The sequence below is a fragment of the Silene latifolia genome, chromosome 6, assembly GCF_048544455.1.
Source record: "Silene latifolia isolate original U9 population chromosome 6, ASM4854445v1, whole genome shotgun sequence".
Lineage (NCBI taxonomy): Eukaryota > Viridiplantae > Streptophyta > Magnoliopsida > Caryophyllales > Caryophyllaceae > Silene > Silene latifolia.
This window is the reverse complement of record NC_133531.1, coordinates 83,391,661-83,414,114: the sequence shown is the minus strand read 5'-3', so window position 1 is coordinate 83,414,114 and position 22,454 is coordinate 83,391,661. Positions and strand designations below refer to the sequence as shown.

Sequence of the window (22,454 nt, the reverse complement as noted above, 5' to 3'; positions counted from 1 at the left end):
ACAAGAGCAAAGAGTTCAAGAGTCGAGAGGACAAGCCCCCACGTCAACTAATAGGCTTGAGAAAGACCGTAAGTGCTTCCATTGTAGACATGCTCTACACCCCGGAATTGGATGCTATGGCAAGCCCTTGATTTGTTTCCATTGTAAGTACCCCGGACATCGTGCTATTGAATTCCTCCGAGAATAAGAATGCTCCTACTCCAAATGTTAGGCTAAGAGGAACCATCTTTGTCATAAGCCGAGCCGAAGCCGCCGCTCATCCCGATATCATTACGGGTATGTTCTCAATTTTTGATCAACATTGCCTTATTTTATTTAATATCGGCGCATCTTTATCTTTTATATCCTCCAAGTTTTCGGAAAAACTAGCCCAGAGCCTATTCCTAGTGAGGAAACTCCTATATCCTTACCTTCCGGAGAAATGTTCTCTTGTTCCCTTTCTTTTTCCGATGTTCCTATTTCTATTTCGGGAACCTTGTTCCCCGCTAACCTACTTCACTTTCCCCTTGAGGAATTCGATGTAATTTTGGGTATGGATTGGTTGTCAAAGTATGATGCAAGATTTAAGTGTAGAGATCATAAGATTTGCCTCAAGTGCCCGCTAGGCACCCATGTTACCTATAAGAGAATCCGCTCCCAAGTAGGTGTGAAGTTGATTTCCGTTTTGAAGTTGATGAGTATGGAGAGGAAAGGTTACCAAATCTTTCTATGTGTGGTGACTTCTACCTCCCCTTCTTTACCAAAGATCGAAGAAGTGCCCGTTATTTGTGAGTTCGCCGACGTATTTCCCGAAGAATTGCATGGAATTCCTCCCGAGCGTGAAGTTGAGTTCTCTATCGACCTTGTACCCGGAACCGGTCCAATTGCTAAAGCCCCATATCGTATGGCGCCAACCGAGTTGAAGGAGTTGAGAAAGCAACTTGATGAGATGATTGAGAAAGGATTCATTAGACCTAGTGCCTCATCTTGGGGTTCTCCCGTTCTCTTTGTAAAGAAGAAAGATGGATCCATAAGACTTTGTATCGACTACTATGAGCTTAACCGTGTTACCATCAAGAACAAGTATCATGTACCAAGGATTGAAGATTTGTTTGATCAACTCAAAGGTGCTTCTACTTTTTCCAAGATCGATTTGAGATCCGGTTATCATCAAATTCCCGTTCGTGAGTCCGATATCCTTAAGACCGCCTTTAGCACGAGATATGTACATTTCGAGTTTAAGGTGATACCCTTTGGATTGATCAATGCTCCCTCTATCTTCATGGACCAAATGAACCGAACTTTTAGTGAGTTCTTGGACAAGTATGTGAAGGAAATGTAGATCTATATACTAACATATTCATATATGTTTTAATTTAATTTGTCATAAAATTAAAGTTGGATTTTATGCATGCAAACAAAAATAAAATAAGGAAGAAGCATTATTCTTACATATGGATTTTCGGTTTATGGGCACAAGAGAGATCACCTTTCTCTCTTGTTCTTGAGCTTTCCAATAATGGATGAACATACAAAAATCCCAAAGTAGAGATTCTCCAATTAGTAGCACCCAAGACAATCCCTTAATCCCACAAATAAACATGTACTAGATGTTTGTAATGTAGTTTACCTTAAAATCTATTACTAATACTCATATACTACTTCTAGTAATCTTAGTAATTTATATGAACAATTTGAATCAAATACTCATCTTTTTGATGAATATTAAGGAGAGAGAAGAGAGAATATACATGAACATTTTGCATGTTAATTGAATGATAGTATATCAAAAAGAAAAGAACCAACTCTCCTCAATTAAGAGGGAGTGTCACGTTTTTAGGAGCCTAAAATGGCATCATTTCTTTTTCTTTTACTCTTCTAAAAAATAGTAGGTGTGTAAGATGTGTAAGACTAGTAGTAGGTAGGCATCATTATGTTTATTTTATCAAATAAAATAAAACAACCAAAACCCACTAACACACCCTCCATTTTTGCTCCATTTACTTAAAATGGACTACCATTTTATTTTGTCAATTTGTCATTTGTCACACAATATGTCACATGTAGTATGTTACCTGTTATTAATTAATTTGATGCATATTTATCACATAAATATCATTTCATGAATTAATTAAATTTCATACAACAAATTGACTAGTGATACTTGATCACATAAATAAAATGGGTCATATAGTTATAATTCACAACTTCTTGTAATTATAATTAACCATTCATTCTTATCTTTATTGTTTCTCAAACAATAAATAATTTTAGCAACAAAGCATTTTATTACTAAAATAAATCTTATTTAATCCCATTACAATAAGATATCAATATTCTCTCTCACAAATCGAATTGTTCAATTTTAAGGAATTAATTAATCAGATCGGTATACAACTAATTAACCTTTTCAATTAAGGGAATCGTCCTTTAGGTGTGACCTCAAGGGATCAACTGATCACCACCGTCAGACGCACGACGAATGTCAAACTCTAGCCAGCCAATCATTACCGATATGTGTGGGCCAATTGACTATATATGTAATGTATCATCCCTTTCGTATTCTTGTAATGAGATTTAATAATGATATTTAAATCATGTGATCGCACTATTGTTGAGGACACATTTCCCAACAATCTCCCACTTGTCCTCGACAAGTGTGCGCCACCAATTCTCTTGTCCTATTACTATCTTCCACTCAATGCAAGGTGTCTTTCGGTCGTACTTGCAAGTGATCATATCGAGAGTGGTTTCCTCGATCCGGAGAATAATCGATTGACCGGAATTTATCCACCATGGATACCTTCCGAGCGTGGCCACGCATTTCCGAGTTAATTACTCCTCGAGTGGCCCGAGATATTGTTATAACCCTGACAAGGGGTGGACAATTCCTATCGCACGTATTCCCTTCGACTAGCCACAGCCATCATAACCCAAAATATGCCCATTTGACCCCATTTACGAAGGTCGTAGTAACACAAATCAAAGTTAATCTGAAACTGTGCCATCTGAGGCGAACAGTCTTTAGTCAAAAGAATTGACTCATTAGAATAATATAGTAGCTCTCGCCACGACCAGGCTTTATAAATTTGCCAGAACTCTATAAGCGGTCACTGCCCGACAAAGTGTTCCTAACAGTCTGCCTATGTGATCGACTAGTCATCTCACATGACTCTATGGCACTTGAACTTGCCATCAATCGCATCACACTCTAGTCACTTCGAGACGTCACCTCATATAAGTGACTATGGGCGAATACAATGCTAATCCGTGTTCACTTTAACGGGGTTCAATTGTCTTTACAACCCGTTTGGATGTAACAAAGTATAATAAAAGAGTTTTAAAGTAAAACTCGAACGACAAATGCGATTATCACATATGAATAGTCAATGCCTGATTACTATTTCATGTTCTATAATCTAATTTGATCTTGTACGTAGTTGTTCATTTCAATTCAATTGAAATGACATGACTCATCATGTTTAGCCTTTGAGAAGGCTTTGGTTAGTAGGTTTTATCAATTTCTTGTACCTTACTCAACCTCACTACATACTCGTTTTCCTTTGTAATGTATACATTTGCATTACAAAACTTTCTGAGTACGTGTCGAGATCCAATCAAGACATAGGCCCTCTAGCCTAAGAATAGCTCCCACTTTTTTTCACGATGTGCGAGACTCATCCTTCTTGCACATCTCATGATCGCAAGTGTACTCAATTTCCGTTATAAATATCTCTCATTGTTCTTTATTGCCTAGAACGATTCTAGAAAATCTACTTCTTAATTAATATTGCCACAATGGTATCTTAACCATCCTAGTGTCTTTTGATTATGGTTTTGTCGGAAACCATGCGCAATCTCAATCGTCAATTGTCACTTGTGTAACACCCTTACACAATATTGCATCATAAACACTTTGCTTTACTTCCTTAATGCTTCTGCAAGCACTTAAGGGTAATCTTTATAGCTTACTTGGTAAAGATTACTTAAATTCGATTTTTGAAAACAATTCATCATACTCAAAGCATATGAAGTGTTATACATCATTTCTTTTTAATTGATTCGGCAGCGGAAGCAAATGAAATCAATCAAATATGTTCAATTTAATTGAACTAGTCATGAATCTTATCAACATAAGGCTTCTTACTGACGCTAATATCATGTGGATTTATCTTCATAAATCCGGATATTCAAGATGTATTATAATACTCCAAAAGTCTTAAATCATTCTCAATGATCAATATGTCATCCACATATCGGACTAATTAAAAATTCCGTAACTCCCACTAAACTCCATGTATAAACACAACTTCTCGACTTATCGAGAAATGTTTTATCACATGATCAAAATGTTGATTCCAACTCATTGATGTCCTACTTAAGATTCTCTCTTAAGTTTCACATTATCTTAGGATTGCAAGAATCTATAAAACTTATGACATGTATTGAATACATTCCTTCTATTGAAGAAGTGTGTTTTAGATTCACTTGTTGTATGCATATCCTCATAATGAAACACAATCCCTAAGAAGATCCAAATAGACTTAATCATTTCAATTAGTGCAAAACCCTTTGCAACTAATCTTGCATTGAAATATCTCTTTATTAGTGCAAGACCCTTTGCCACTAATCAAGCCCTTTCGTTTCGGATTTTCATGGCTCTAAGCCTTGTATTGAGTTGTGACTTTAAACACTCTTATGTAAGTCATATGTTCATTACTTTCTAGAAGTAATCAACTTAAATCAAACAATTTCTTTTGTAAGTTATAAGCTCTTTACTTTCTTAAAAGTAGCATGAACTCATCATCTTTAACAAGTGACGAATTTAACCTCCTAGGTTTTGAAGAAACAATGTATAATGTCTTACACAAAACGTCTCATGTAGCCAAGAAAGACCAGTTTCTTGCGACATAACATTCTCTGTGGCATTCTTTGTGGCTCTTGAATAATTTCTCCCACTCTGTCTTCTAAAAATAAACTTGTATTTTAGAAAGACAGCTTCACGAGCCGCAAAACCCGTCGTACTCGTGATAATTGAAAAGGGAAAATGAGCATTTGTTTCTTGTGAAAACTTACAACCATGGTACCCTTACCATTTCATATCTCATAATTTAGTGGAAAAATAATTTAGACAAAAATGATAAAATCCCCAAAAGGATCAAGTAACTCAAAGTAACTTGATTGAAGTCCAAACCATATCGAATAGCGTTTGATTTCTTATCCAACCACACATTAATCCATAATGCGTGCTAAGAGAGATTAACTTGTGATTCTATATCACATTTTCTTTGGCTTATATCAAAGTCTTCACTTTGATAATCCCATCACGACTAAATCGCGTTTCCTTGAACTCTTTGAACTTCTTCAAAGATTTCTCTATTTACCTTATTAAGTGAACACATTAGGGTCAACTTAAATCGTTGGTAAAAGAAAATGATCAACCTATTTTGGATCAATGATTTGCAACCTCGATCTCCTTTTCAACCAAAAGGCACGAGACATCTTGCTTTGAATACAAGATACGCATATACCATTAACAATCTAATGGTTTCAAGAGTACTCGATAACTCTTTGCGTTCATCATTCCAAAATTTTAAGGTTTAATCTTGGGTTACCAATTTGAGTCTTGCATCATCTACATGATATATTATTCTAGTTTGGTTTAGAATATAATCACCTTGATGATGGGCTAGCCATATATCAAATCATGGTGTATAGGGTCACAAAAGTGAAACCTCTTTTGTATCTTTAACAAATTGTATTCTTATTTAGAGTTTATGTACTTAATAGTCACAGTTAAGTACAACTCCAAACCCGAAAACTAGATTTAGTGCACAATGACTCTATCTCTTGACTTCATAGTTGCTAGTCGTCATATTCTAATCATCCTATGTATCAAACATAATGATGAAAAACACCACCGGTTTCTAATATTGATGAAGTAATACTAGCAAAATTTTATGTTTAATCAAATAAACATTTAACGAAGAAGGTCCCATTAGATGTCCCGCAACTAACTTGTTGATTCTTCAATAATTTGGGGTAGTTTCCTTTCTCGTGTCTAACATTTAAGACAATGGAAACTTTATTGGTCGGGATTGATAGGTTTAGTATCGTCATTTCTTAATGACTTTACTTTTAACATTACCTTGTATCAATTCCATTATAGTTTTTACTTCTTGAACCTCGTCCTCATCTTAACGGTTTAAGAGAATGCTCCCACTCATTTCAATGAGTCTTTTCTTTGAGAAGCAAAATTGAATTCATGAAGATTACTCTTCATTTGTTCGTTTTAGTCTTAAATCTTTCATTGAGGTGGTTGCGTTTTTTTTTTTGGTCAATTACGAATTCTTGACAAAACTAATTACCAAAACAATTTATCGCTTCAAGGTACTTAATTCATTTAAGTACATGAAAAACAATCCATTGTAAGTAGATGTGTTAGTCTAGAATCAAAAACCTGTTTGATAATGAATAACTTTAATCTATACTCTTTACAAGAGATCCTTAGCAATGGTTCGTTTGAAGTTTTAGAAGCAAATTCAAATTTTGTCTTTAGTTACGATGTTTTAATGGAGATTTGTATCAAAATCGAAATGATATCGTATATGAATTGTGGTAAAGAAATAGAACAATATAAAAACGGAATAGTGGAAAACTTAACATTTATCGTTTTATTAATACTTGAAAAACAAGTATAGCATTTACATAGTGACCTCTACCTAACTATGATAAATGATTCCAAGACCCAAATTCATATTGACTTAGGCACGGGGTAGCCGATGCAACCTTTATCAATATAACTCGGTGGATTAACCTTTTAATCGATTCTACTTTTAGAACTCTTGGTCGATAAAATTACTCTAATGTTTATCTATAGCCCAAAACACATCAACAAGGGCACGGGGTAGCCGATGCAACCCTTATCAATAACTTTTGTTGAGTTCAATCCAAATTTCGAATAAATGTGTCCATTATCCAAACCCACATCAACTTAGGCACGGGGTAGCCGATGCAACCCTCATCAACATGAATTCGGTGGATAGACATTTATCACCCACTTCCCCTACGTAACAAGGTTTGTACCCCGAGGTAGCCGAGTGCACTCCCTCGCGAAATAGGTTTTCATGGTTTCTACTATTTGGTAAGGCTATGTCTCAATTTTTTGTTTTAGCGAGAGGTCATGTCAATTTATTATCTATCACGTTTTAAGTGAACTAAAGCGGTGAACTACGATAATTCTAATTGACACGGTCGATAAACTCGATAAAATAAGGATGCATGTTTTAGTTATGGCGATTTAGCGATGCATGTGACATAAAATAAAATGTAAGCATAAAGATAAATAAATCCTAGTATGGTCTTTCCTAAAATAGAAAAACTATTTAACTATTACATATTCGGAAACCAACTCCATTGGTCCCTTGATCTTCGGTTGTGGCACGCATCTCGAGGTAACACCGTCTTTATGTATCGCCATTCTTGAAGAAATCCGTCTTTGGGAACTCCGGAATGAATAAAATTACATAATAAAATACATAATTTCCTATTATACATTTTTAACTAAAATAAAATAAATCTATTAAATTACAAAACGGTGATACGAGATCACAATAAATTACAACCGAATCGATATTCCCATACATTTCGGGAAATACCAATTAAAATCTAAGGCCATACTAAGTAAAATTACATAATTCAAAATTACATAAATTAAAAATTATGACAATCATAAAGGAAAAATGCAGCATTATAATATGTATGAACATGCCCAATTTTATGCTAAATTGCCTTTAATTAGCCAATATCGTATATTACTCGGTTTTTACGGATTTGCGTGATTTCAACATTTTTATAATCACAAAAATACATAAACTCATATTTATGCATAAGTTAATTACCCTAACCTCTTAGGACTCAAAATTTAGTCTTCACTAATAATTTGACCATAATTAACCAATATTTTGTAAAATTGTTCATAAATGGACCAAAAATTACAAAAATAAGCTATAAACTTCAAATAAATCACAAAATTTCAAATAAATTCAAAATTTGAAATTTAAACTTATGAACATTCTGGAAAAATACCATGACACTCATAATTTTCAAAATCTTAGGTTAAAAATTTCGAAATTTTTCCGGAAAGACAATGTTGCGGTTTATCGATTTTTAATAAAATAATCATAAAACATGGGATAAATTATATTCATTAAGTTTTCAATTTTAGATCTGAAAAATATAATAAAATGCAACATTAGACGTTTTTCCTAAGTCATAGATTATGTTTTATTAATTTTTACACTAATAATGTCACTATTTATGCTATTTTTCTTCAAAAATCCATAAATCATGCAAAAAGACTTCTTTATAGTCAATTATTTTATACACATCTTTTAAAATTGCATGTGACAACATATTAATTTTATATGACCAGATTCGAAATTTAACTCATATTAACCTATTTTTCACCTAAATCCGAATTTAATAATGAAAAATTCATTTTTCGAGCATAACAAGTCCAAAAATTATGAAAAATTACAGGTTATCTGAAAATAATATATGTGACAACATATCCAAAAATCAATGGAAAATTCGAAGTATAGCTAATTTTAGACCAAAAATGACATTTTTACTCATAAAATCATATTTAAATGTCATTATTGTATAATATGAACAATAAAAATCCGAAAAATTAACCAAAATATCCTAAAACACTTTAGGACCAGAAATATTAACATGCATGAATTAATTTCGTGATATATCATAATAACACAAATTTTCAAGTTTTATTTGTTATTCTTATAACTCGGAAAAACTTTTAACCGATTTGCATGCAAACAACCGTGGCTCTTGATACCGATTGAAGGAAATGTAGATCTATATACTAAAATATTCATATATGTTTTAATTTAATTTGTCATAAAATTAAAGTTGGATTTTATGCATGCAAACAAAAATAAAATAAGGAAGAAGCATTATTCTTACATATGGATTTTCGGTTTATGGGCACAAGAGAGATCACCTTTCTCTCTTGTTCTTGAGCTTTCCAATAATGGATGAACATACAAAAATCCCAAAGTAGAGATTCTCCAATTAGTAGCACCCAAGACAATCCCTTAATCCCACAAATAAACATGTACTAGATGTTTGTAATGTAGTTTACCTTAAAATCTATTACTAATACTCATATACTACTTCTAGTAATCTTAGTAATTTATATGAACAATTTGAATCAAATACTCATCTTTTTGATGAATATTAAGGAGAGAGAAGAGAGAATATACATGAACATTTTGCATGTTAATTGAATGATAGTATATCAAAAAGAAAAGAACCAACTCTCCTCAATTAAGAGGGAGTGTCACGTTTTTAGGAGCCTAAAATGGCATCATTTCTTTTTCTTTTACTCTTCTCAAAAATAGTAGGTGTGTAAGATGTGTAAGACTAGTAGTAGGTAGGCATCATTATGTTTATTTTATCAAATAAAATAAAACAACCAAAACCCACTAACACACCCTCCATTTTTGCTCCATTTACTTAAAATGGACTACCATTTTATTTTGTCAATTTGTCATTTGTCACACAATATGTCACATGTAGTATGTTACCTGTTATTAATTAATTTGATGCATATTTATCACATAAATATCATTTCATGAATTAATTAAATTTCATACAACAAATTGACTAGTGATACTTGATCACATAAATAAAATGGGTCATATAGTTATAATTCACAACTTCTTGTAATTATAATTAACCATTCATTCTTATCTTTATTGTTTCTCAAACAATAAATAATTTTAGCAACAAAGCATTTTATTACTAAAATAAATCTTATTTAATCCCATTACAATAAGATATCAATATTCTCTCTCACAAATCGAATTGTTCAATTTTAAGGAATTAATTAATCTGTATCGGTATACAACTAATTAACCTTTTCAATTAAGGGAATCGTCCTTAGGTGTGACCTCAAGGATCAATCGATCACCACCGTCATTTACGACGTAATGTCAAACTCTAGCCAGCCAATCATTACCGATATGTGTGGACCAGTTGACTATATATGTAATGTATCATCCCTTTCGTATTCTTGTAATGAGATTTAATAATGATATTTAAATCATGTGATCGCACTATTGTTGAGGACACATTTCCCAACAGTATGTGGTAGTGTTCATCGACGATATTCTCATCTTTTTCAAGTCCGAAGAAGAGCATGTCGATCATCTTCGTATCATTTTGGAGATCCTCCGTCGTCAAAAGTGGTTTGCCAAATTCTCTAAGTGTGAATTTTGGTTGTCCAAGGTGTCTTTTCTTGGTCATATAATATCTAAGGAAGGTGTTATGGTGGACCCTTCGAAGATTGAAGCCGTAACCGAGTGGAAGAGTCCTTCTGATGTTGGTGAAATCCGTAGTTTCTTGGGTTTGGTGAGTTACTATCGTCGCTTTGTGAAAGATTTTTCCAAGCTTGCTAGACCAATGACCCAACTTTTGAAGAAGGAAATCAAGTTCCTTTGAAACCGAGTCTTGTGAGGAAGCGTTCCAAGATTTGAAGAGAAGGTTGACTACCGCTCCCGTATTGACCTTGCCCGAGGATGGAGTTGATTTTGATGTGTTTTGTGATGCTTCTAAGATGGGTTTGGGTTGTGTTCTCATGTAAAATAAGAGAGTTGTTGCCTATGCTTCACGACAATTGAGAGTTCATGAGGTAAACTATCCTACTCATGATCTTTAGTTAGCCGCCGTTGTTCACGCATTGAAGATGTGGAGACACTATCTCATTGGAGTTCATTGTTGTGTCTACACCGATCATAAGAGTTTGAAGTATATCTTCACCCAAAAGGAGTTGAATATGAGACAACAACGATGGTTGGAGTTAGTGAATGACTATGATGTAGAGTTGTTATACCATGAAGGAAAGGCAAACGTGGTTGTCGATGCTCTTAGTAGGAAGTCGACTCATTCCTTGAGTGCTATTCGTATACTTCCCGACGACCTTTGTCACGAGTTTCGTAAGTTGAGTTTTCAACTTGTGGAGAGTGGATTTGATTATCTTGGTGCTATTGTAGGGAAATATCCATAAAATTCCCTTAAAATTAAGGATTATAACGCAAATTTAACATGTGAATAAATGTCATAAACGAAAAACAAGAGAAAACGATAAGAGAACAAGAATCAACCTCGGGTCCTTTGTGAATTCGGCCTAAGAACAGAAATCAATATAGATTTCCTCCTAATCGTTGCACCCAAGACCGTCTGAGACTATGCCCCTTGTGCTAGAAATTACTCTCTAATTGCCTTGCAATATTGAGAGAGTTTTTGTGAGGTTTTCGATGTGAGATCTAGGTTTTCAGAGAGAGATGCTCCAAAAACCTAATTTTTGTGCAAAAATGAAATTAGGTCAAAAAGGAGAGAAGCTCACCTTTTTGTTCCTCTTTGGTTCGGCCATGAGGTTCATTAAGGAGGGAGTGGGCTTTCCACTTTCTCCTTATTTTAACTCGTGGTCCGACTCAAAATGCTAAAATGTATATGACGGGTTTTTAATTATAAATCGTCATCCGTCATCGGATATTAAAACATCGACTAGTAACATGAATTAGTCGATATATTAATACATGTCCGATAATGACAATATTGTATAATTAATTAAGTTCAATATACATTAATTAAATATAATCGTTTATATTCAATTTATGAATTAACTGCTTAATTCACTTTAGCCATTATTATTTAATCCGTATTAAATAAATATCTCAACATCGCGTTTGACTAATTATTAGTCAATAACTCCGACTAACTGCTTAGTCATATTAGGCATCAACATGACTGTATTTTCATACTGTCACATCTCTCAAACGTATCCTATAGGTGTGACTTTTAGGGACCAGTTGATCACCGCCATCAGTATGACAATAACATCAAACTTATCTAGCAAGCCAACCGTTATTGATAAACGTGGGCCAAATGATAATAATACAAAAGTATACCCTTTGATCCTTTTAGAGATTTATATGTCATTGCACTAACTGTGGAGGACACCAGCCCCAACAGCTATGGTTGCCGAGCCCGTTCTTCACCGTAAGATTCTAGATAACCTTGTGGGTGATGCTACCTTTAAGAGTTTTCAAGCCAAGATTCATGAAGGGAAAGCTAAAGATTGTGAGGTGGATGCTAGTGGATACCTTCGCTACCAAGGCCGCATATATGTCCCCGATGCCGTTGACTTAAGGAAGAGAGTGCTTGATGAGGCTCATTTGTCCCCTTACTCGATTCACCCTAGAGGTGACAAGATGTATAAAGATTTAAAACTTCAATTTTGGTGGCCCAACATGAAGAATGACACCGTAGCTTATGTTGGAAGATGACTCACTTGTCAACAAGTGAAGATTGAGCATAAGAGACCCGGAGGTTTGATAAAACCCTTGAATGTTCCATTGTGTAAATGGGAAACCATCTCCATGGATTTTGTCATGGCATTGCCTAAGACTGTTGGTGGAAAGGATGCCGTTTGGGTAATTGTGGATAGATTGACCAAATGTGTTAGGTTCATTCCTATTAAAGAGACATGTAATTTGGATCGTCTTGCTAGTGCTTATGTTGAAGAGATCGTTCGTTATCATGGTGTACCTAAGGAGGTCGTATCGGATCGTGACCCTAGGTTTTGTTCAAGATTTTGGAAAGCCTTATAAGTTGCTATGAGTAGTAAGTTGTTGATGGGTACCGCTTTTCATGCCACAACCGATGGACAAACCGAAAGGACCATTCAGACTCTTGAAGATTTGTTGCATGCTTGTGCCCTATAATTTCATACTAGTTGGGAGAAGAGCTTACATTTGGTGGAATTCTCCTACAACAATAGTTATCATGCTTCTATCAAGATGGTTCCTTATGAAGCCTTATATGGAAGGAAGTGCCGTAGTTCGATTTGTTAGGATCAAGCAAGTGATGTTCGTGATTTATGACCTGACAAGCTAACCGAAACTATCGACCAAGTGAAGCTCATCCGTGAGAGAATGAAAGCCGCCCAAGATCGACAAAAGTCTTATGCCGATGTTCGCCGTCGACCCTTGGCGTTTGAAGTTGGAGATAAGGTGTTCTTGAAAGTGTCCCCGATGAAAGGAGTAAAGAGGTTTGGAGTTAAAGTGAAGTTGAGTCCAAAGTATATCGGACCTTATGAAGTGGTAAAAAGAATTTGTGACGTGGCTTACAAATTGGCTTTGCCCTCGAATTTGGGTAAGGTTCATGATGTTTTTCATGTTTCTCAACTTAGGAGATACATTAGCGACCCAAGTCATATGTCTCAAAGTGAAGTTACCGAGCTTGAGCCTAGTATTTTCTTTGAAGAAAGGCCAATTCGCATTTTGGACAAGAAAGATAAGAAATTGAGAAGTAAGGTTGTACCCTTAGTGAAGGTTCTATGGAAGTGTGGCAATGTAGAAGAAAAGACGTGGGAACCGGAAGCTTCTATGCGTATCAAGTACCCGGATTTGTTCTCGTGAGGTAATCTCCCGCGCTTCAAGTTTCGAGGACAAAACATTTTAAAAGGAGGGATGATTGTAACACCCGCGCTTTTCAGCATATTTTAAATATTTTAGAATATTTTTTTTATTTAAATAATTATAATTTAAAACTTATTTTTATCAAATATTGTCGTAGTCGTATAACGGTAGTAATAATAAAGATTATGATAATAATAGTTTCCGGCTTGAGTTATAGTAGGCTTGAGACGTAATTTCTCGTAGAAATCGACTCATTTAGAGTTGTTGGGCCTAATTTGCCTTATAGGCCTTTTTCCTTCTCTTTTCTCTTCACAAAAACCTCACATAAACCTCACAACTTCATCTCCTTCACTCATTATTTCTGAAATTTTACAACAAACACACCACCATTGTTACTCCATCTCCACTCAACCCTAAAATCCTCATATCTCACTCAATTCTTCGCCAATTTCGTCCATTCTCACGCCATTCTCCTCCTCATCTCGTTCTCCTCCTTTCTAAGTAAGAAAGATGTCAACTTTCCTCATATTTCGAAATTCTCATCTTATGAAGATGTGAATTCTTGACGTAACTCTTTCATTTTTGTGTTTAGGGGAAGGTTTAGACAACCCAGATGAGGATAGCTACATTGCTGACGATTCATTGGAAGATTGAAGTGCAAAAATTTAACGGTGATGGGTTACTCGACATTTATGTTAAAATTGTGTGAATTATGTGTTAGTTGACTCATATGAATGTTAAAAATTGGTATTTTTCATAACTTGTGGCAATTTGGTGTTGAGTAAAGTGCTAGTATGACAATTCTCACATGTTAAATGAGTAATTTCATGTTTTGTTATACTATAGTGATGCATAAGGTTGTGTTAATGAAATTCCCACATAATTGCATGCATGAATCTTGCTTTACAGTTCATAATCGACACAATATGTTATTTACATCTTAAATGTGGCACTTTTTCCAAGTGTTTATCATATTGGGAGAGTATAAGACGATTGGAGTTAAGATTGATAAGCCTTGAAATCTTTGGATGAGTGTTTGTTGAGTTTCACGTGTACAGTGTGTCCCTGCCGGTGGGCCGGCAGCCGGCCTCCCAACCGGGAACGAGACTTTGCATTTTTGTCGTTAGAAAAATCCTGAAGTTTAGCTACAGTGCGTCTCTGTCGGTGAGCCGGCAGCCGGTCTCCCAACCGGCAAGGAGCCCATGTATATCTTGTGCATTTTATAAAGTAAGAAGGTCCCTCTGCCGGTGGGCCGGCAGCTGATCACCCAACCGGCAGCGAGACTTTTTAAATCTTGTGTATTATTTGAAACAGGGAGGATCCCATGCCGGTGAGCCGGCAACCGGTCACCCAACTAACAGGGAAGCCCTGAAGGTTTTTTGTTGACTTTTGACTTGGAGCTTGACCGCCCAGCCAGTGGGTTGGCAGCCGGTGCCCACGCCGGCTGGGAGCCCCTGATGTTTGTTATACTCTTATACTTATGCATGCTTCACATGAATTATTTACGTTATGTTTGTGCAATCATTCGTACTCCTATTTGTGACCCAAGTGTGACGTTTTACATTGTGTGGCGACTTGACTTTCCTTATTTCCTCTTTCGGACCTTTGGTTACGGTATGTGTGCCATGTTTCCGATTTGGGGTTACCCGACCTTTGGTAACGGTCTGTGTGCCATGTTTCGAGTCTTGGATGCGGATTGGTTACTGCATGTCGAATCGGGTGACGTCCATCCCGAGAGTCTGGATCCAGGTTTAGACTAGGACCGTATTATTATCGTCGTCCTACCAGGAGGTTGGAGTCTAGGTTGTTTGTCTTATCCGTCTATACTTTGTGCATGTCTTACACTGTTGAGTCGAGTCAATATGTGAACGGATGACTTAATTTATTCTTTTCTCATGTGTACTCACTCATTCTTATTTCATTATGCCTACTAATTATGATCTCATGTTACCCTAAGTATTTTCTTTGTACTTGTTTACCTAATTGAGTTCTTAATTACTTGCCTTTTAACATATTGTGGCTGGGAGAACCCTGAGTTACTCCCCACTGACTGTGGCGTTCATGTTTACATGAATGACAAGTTCGTGATGCAGATTATATGGGGAAGACGTGTGGGCTAGCGAGATCTTTGACCCTTGGACCATATCTATCGTTTCGCTAGAGTCACCTATCTTTAGACTTGTGTTCATTCGTGAGATATCTTTTTCCCAATAAATAGACTTATTTTGTAACCTTAAATTTAACTAACTATGCTTAATTATCGTTGTTAGTGATACCTCGCGTTGGACTTCAATAGAAGCCTCAAAAAGTTTTAAAAATCCCGTGTTTTCCGCTGCTTTTTACTATTTATTACCGATGCCTTAACGAGGGCTGTCACATCCCATGTTGTTTCGGGATTTCATTCATTGTACTTTAAAGTTACTTGACGGGAATTGCATTTAGAAGGAATAATTGTTGCTTGTACCCTTGTCCTTGTCATACATTATATTGTGTGCTTGCTTGAGGATAAGCAAGGGTTTAGCTTGGGGGAGTTTGATAAATCATTTTTATATATACATACCTTAACCCCCTATTTTAGCTCGATTTATTTGTTTATCGCACTTCTATTAATGTGTTTCTGAGCTAATTCCGTGTTCTAATTGTGTTTGTTGTTTTCATTGTGTTTTGTAGGAAATTAAGCTTTTAGTAGATTTTTCCCGTCGAAGTAACAAGCACACGAGTTCACGAGGCTAAAAAGACTAAGCATGACCTCAGAAGCGTATTTTGGTAATTTTCAAGCCCGAGTAAGAAGTATGAAGCTTGGGTTGATATGCAAAATGATCATACAAAATAAAGCCCAAAAGAAAAGTCCAAGTTCATGTGGATAATGCCAAGTTTAGGATGCTCTTAGGTTGCTCATTGTGTAATTATCCGGGGGATTAAAGATGAGTTAATAGCTCACATTGGATTTCTCATGCAATTAAAGACGGATTTAAGAGAAAAATCATAAAACATCACGACCCCGACCGGGGTGTGCTGTCCCCGATCGGGGTTAGCCCCTTTTACCTTATTTCCGTCACTCCCCTTGGTCATATATAAAGGGTGTTGTATCCACACAATTGCATACACTTTCCATACGCTTTAGTCTTAGTTTTCAGAATAAAATGTAGTTTAGATTAAATTTTCTTTAAGCATTCCCTTATTTGTTACAAACATTTCTTTAAGCATTTTTAATTTATATTACAAGTTCACTTACAAGTCATTTCCATTTATTCTATCTTGTTCTTCATTTCCATGTTCATCTCCTTTGTTGAGGTAATTCTATTTCTTGTATTGTTTTGTTATTTCCTTTGTCATTTCCATTATTAGTTAGTTATCATGTTTACCTTATCATTTGTCATTAGTTTAGTTTATATTATGCAAGAGTAGTTTACTTTTTTCTAGGGAATAAGGGAAGTCATGCACAAAATACTTTTTGCAATTGTTGAATTAGGATGTCATAATAATCGATTAAAAGTTTCTATTACATGTTTGCTTTATTTTGTTAATCTTTGATAAATGATCACTATCTTAGATTAAATTTGTTAATTCACTTTTATAAGTCGAGATGCACAAAATTAAATTAGAATAAGCATGTTTTAGTAGACGGCCAAGCCATAGTGAGAGCTCGTTAGGACTCATTCTATGGTTAAGCCTAAACAATTAAACGATATTATCAACTCCTTTGTTTAACTTGAGCATTTACATATTTTGCATGTGTGACCCAACCTCCCTAGACTCTTCATTTATTATTATTGTTTCATAAACTCAACCAAACAAATCGATAACCGACATTGATTGAATTCACTCCATAACAACTTATATATCAACTCCCGTCTCCTTGTGTTCAACCCGTATTACTACATTTATTTGTGTCTAGGGTATTTATCTTTGATTAGGGTTGTGACATCCTATCAATATTTTATTTATAATCTAGCTAAAATTGTATCAAGAGATACCTCAAATGACTACCGTTTTTACAAATATTACAAAGTACATGTTATCATGTCATTCCGACATCATAAAACATACTCCCTTCTATTCGGCCTAATGTTCCCCTTTCTCTAATATATGCGAAGAGTATTATAATGAAAGGGGAATTATAGGCTGAATAAGAGGGAGTAAAAATTAAAAAATAAATTAACATGTACAGTAGTAATGTACTATGTAGTATTATCAATTCTCTTTAAAGCGTTTTGACCCTTCATTATTTGACGCCTATCTCTGCGCTTCACAATGAGCCTTCACTTTTTCGTTGTCCTTTTCTTTCTTCAAAGTTCTAACATTCAACTTCCCATATGGTTTTTTTATATCGTCGTATCACCTACCTTAAGCCTCTTACCATTTTTATCCATTCAAATGCGAAATTGATGTTAGGAACTCATAAATGTTATGGGAACTCATTGACAATTACAACATAAATCAATTTCATGGAGTATATATTATGATTGTTCAGCATTAGAATCATACTAAAATGAACAATAGGCACGGTAATATTAAATTAGAAGAATTATAAAGATGAGAAAAAAAAGATTATTAGAATTCATAAATAGTGGCTTACCGGTTAAGGAAGTACAATATAACAACAAACCCTTTAAAGAACATATATGTGTGTTCAAACCTGATAAAAAAAAGATATTAATGTTTAGTTTACCCAAAGAAATAATGTATAAGCCTATTAGCAAATATATCCCCACAAAGTTTATGACAACTACATACTAAAAACATTTTATGAGACGTAACACACAAAGTAGGAAAAATATTTCGAAAGATGAAAATTAAAACATATTGTTTCACATATCTAAACTCTAATACAACAATTGCAAAATGGGACAAAATGAAGAATTAAGAGGGAGCAAGAGAGATAGTAGAAGCCTAAAAATTAGAAAATCAAGATGTTATATTTATATACGAAGTATTTCATGTAATCAATAAGACAATAATATCACATTTTTTTACATTTATTAAGAGGAAGATGAAAGATTGAATGCAGATTATAAATTGAAAGTTTAAGGGGGAAGATGAATAGGAAGCGGGGTAGATGGAAGATAAAAGTAAATATGAAAGAGAGAACCTTTTGAAGTAATAAAAACTAAAGATTAAATACATATGACGGTATGAATAAATAGTTTTGAAGGAAGAAAGGAACATGAGCCTTTTGTTTGCTGTGTGTAAGAATGCCACATCCGTGTACATGTTTTATTAGAGCAAGTTCAATGGCAGGCTACTTGGTACTAGTTTGGCAAATCCATATCACATTTTAAGCCACAACCATTTTAACCCACCATAATATTTCAATAGTTTAGCTAGCTTTTATGCTGGTTTTGATACTTCTATTTGCATTTTCAATTTTTTTCCAGAACATGAAAAAAGTTTGATAAATAATATTTAATTAATTAAAACATGTAACTAATTTTCTATTGGTTGATTTTAAACCGTGGGTCACTTTAGGCTACTAACTTTATGAGGCTAGTTGCTTAAACCAAGCCATCCTACGTGGCCATCTCCAATGGTATATCCAAAATTGTAAACAAGTCCATAAGCTAAACCGTTAGATTTGCTGTTAATCATTGTCATGTGTCTACTTAGGTTAGCTTTTTTAACTATAATAATATTGTTTAGATGTGAGACTATTTAAAGTAGAGAGGATTACTAATCCCATTTTGGTGCTTTTTTAATAAAATAAAAATAAAAATAAAAAAAGAAGGGGATTAAGAAATACTCCATAGTAGACATGGTAACTGTGAATATGTGGATGTTGGTAGATGACGAGTTGGATAAATATATGTAGGAAGTTGGAATAAAACTTAAAGGACTCGAGTTTGGGATGAATTAGGACATGAAAACAGCCTTGCCAAATGCTCAAAATTGAGTGACAAAGGATATAACTTGAATCAAGCACTAAGCCAAGACTCAAGCCTAGGAGTTAATCCAAGCATAAAGCAAAGGATCCACTCAACTCCAAGCACTTAGAAATGGAGGATCTTCTAGCACTAAGCAAAGAATTAAAGTAGAAAACTTGGTTTTCAAACTTGTGTTTTTATCTCAATCAAATCTGAATGTTCTCATTAGGTTGGCTTGGTTTATATAGAACAAAGCAATACAATCTTAAACATCCAAATTACATCCAAGGGCCAGAAAGGGCATGCCAAAATAAGACATAAAAAACGGCCCAAGGCCTTACACAAACTAAACTCAACAAAACTGAAAAAATAAAGAGAAAGTAATACAGCATAAAGTAGATGAGCTAATAAGACAATCATCCTTGTTTGCTTGCTCTTGCTTATTTAATTATAGAGTTGTGGTGTGGTTCAAACTCGTCGTCAAAAGCTACCAACCAAAACAATATTTATAACTTCACAAACTACTCTTAGTAAAGAGGCAAGTAAAGGTCGGATCCCAAGGGACGGGTATTGATGTAGGATTCTCAATTTCAAATAGCTATGTCTTAGGGTGTCACAAATTGGGTTGAGATGAAGTTGGTCTAAACTAATTAACAAGATAAAAGTAAAGTAATGAAAACAAAGCAAGGTAATTAAAAGGGGGTGTAAACAATTGATTAAAAGCACTAGGGTGTCATGGGTTCATAGGGGATTCATGAGAGTTGATCATACAAACATGTTCTCAACTGGATGCAAGCACTTATTGCTGTGATGGGATCGAGTTAGTGTATATCTTACAATCCCTAAGAAGGTTTGGGTCCCGGAGCCGAGTCGGCTAGACTGTACAACACCTACAAGTCGACTTAATCCTTCCTATTCAACTTTATGCATGGTCTAATGAGGCTCGAGTTGGTTTATAAGCTTACAAGTCTCATTGAAGAGATAGGTGATGGATCAAAAAATGATTTCATCAAACATAACATGTGCATAAGTTGAAAACACAACAAGCAAGCAAACTAATTATGAAAACATATTAGATTAAGCGTGAATCAATCCCCATGTTTGTTTCCCCTAATTCCCCATTAACCCTAGCTAAAGGACTACTCACTCATTATCAAGTTTAACATGTTAATAAGGTTGTCAATCATACTAACAAAGCAAAACATGATGAATAAATGAAAGTGATTAACAATAATTAAACAAAGGTAAAGAGAAATTATACCTATGAAGATTATTCCAAATAATAAAGCAAAGAATAATAGAAGTATTTGATGATTGATGGAAGGTTGTCAATCCTCCAAATAAACCCAAATAATCTTCTAATTACCCAAAATAAAGGAAGAACAATAGAGAAACTAAGAAAAGATTAAGATGTGATTAATATTGAGAAATTGTATTATAACTAAATTAAGATGATTAAGAATTGATTAAGAGAGCATAAGAGTTGATTAAGAGATGGTTTTAATCTAGGTAGTACAATGGGGAATTTATACTAAAGATTAGGTACAAGGATTAGGGTTACTAAGGGCTTAAATGACTATTAAGACCCTAAGAAAAATTGAGGAAATGCTACTCCCGAGGGAAATGAGTGGATCCTTCTTGCTAGTCCCGTCATGATCCGCTCGTCCCGTGCTGTGGCACGGGCTGCTCTGACTTGTGATCCGCTCGGATCTTGGTGGAGATTCTCGGGTCCTGGCACTTCAAGCCGCTCGTCCTGGGAACAAGCCGCTCGGATCTTTGCAGTGTGGCACATTCGGATCGTGCTCGATCCGCTCGGTTTCCTGGACAGACTGCTTCTCTTCTTTAGCTCCCTAACATTCCGCAAGGATCGTGTTGGGGATGCAAGGATCCTTTCATCATTGCCCATTTCACTTTATTATCTACTTAGGCCTCTAGTGTTGGTCTTCTCTTTGATGCTTGGTCATTAGGTGCGATCCATTTAGCTCCATTTCGCCTCATAAATGCAAGGTTAGCAATCCTTTACTAGCAAGGAGACAAAACCTCAAAGAATATGCAAAATGGGAAACTAAAGATAGTAAATGACCCAATTATGTGCTATAAAGCATGAGAACGAGGTTAATTCGAGGATTAAATGTGCTGAAATATGAGTCACATTAAACATCCGCAAACCGAACCTTTGCTCGTCCCGAGTAAAGAGGTGACTAAGACTAGGACCTTTATTTAAACTAACTTACTAATATAACCGATATGAGAAAATTAGCGGGTCTCACTCCGCCCCTTCAACTCACAACAAGACAACCATGAGGTAGGATGCCTTATTGCAAGGCAAGGTAGGGCTTGCCAAAATGGCGATACATCCATGCATTAAGCACACAAAAGCAAGTAATGGATGCATCTACAAAAATGAATAGCCACTTTCCTCGTCTAAGTGGCGGAAATTATCTACAAGGGAAATAAGCTAAGGGTACACACTCCATCATAAATACGGTTTCTTCAAGCTACTAAGCCTAGGAGGATACCAATAAATTACCTCCAAGTTGTGACAAGCTAGGGTACTTTTGTCCTCAACCGTTAAATGCTTTCGTCAAGAGTAGACTCCTTATCGTGTTAGAAACACTGGAGGATTGCGGAATTCCCCTTCTTGCCTAGACAAGAAGAAAGGCCATCCCATTTCTACCATGCAACAAAAGTGGGTTCAATGGATAAAGGGATCGATGTGTTTTGAGTTTCATATAGGAGTTTGCTTTTGATGTTGTTATTCCCCCCAATTTCTTGTGGCATTTGACATTTGAGAATAATTTCTTGCCATTTCTTGATGTTTGGCATTTGATGCTTGACAATTTCAACTTTTTGCATTTTTGAACATTTTCAAAGTCACCCTAATTTGTAAGGAGGGTGCTTATATTTGAAGCATAGGAGTCTATTTTTGCTCTTCTTTTCTTTGATACATTTTGCAAACTTTTTGATTTTTCATTTCAATGCTTGAACTCAAATTGATGAATTTTTGTGCCCATTCCCTTTTGTTGACAAAATGTGGTAGAATGTGGAAGATGGTTGCATGGCTTCAAAGGTCACCTTGGAGTAAACGGTAGCCAAGGAGTTATCACAC

General features: G+C 35.2%; 1 protein-coding gene across 1 annotated transcript; it reads left to right on the top strand.

Moving 5' to 3' along the window:
- The first annotated feature begins 13,097 nt into the window (after window positions 1–13,097).
- On the top strand, window positions 13,098–14,138 carry LOC141588303 (uncharacterized). Its single transcript, XM_074409750.1, has 2 exons — window positions 13,098–13,455; window positions 14,077–14,138. The coding sequence occupies exons 1-2, from the start codon at window positions 13,098–13,100 to the stop codon at window positions 14,136–14,138; spliced, it is 420 nt and encodes a 139-aa protein (XP_074265851.1).
- The last annotated feature ends 8,316 nt before the right edge of the window (window positions 14,139–22,454 follow it).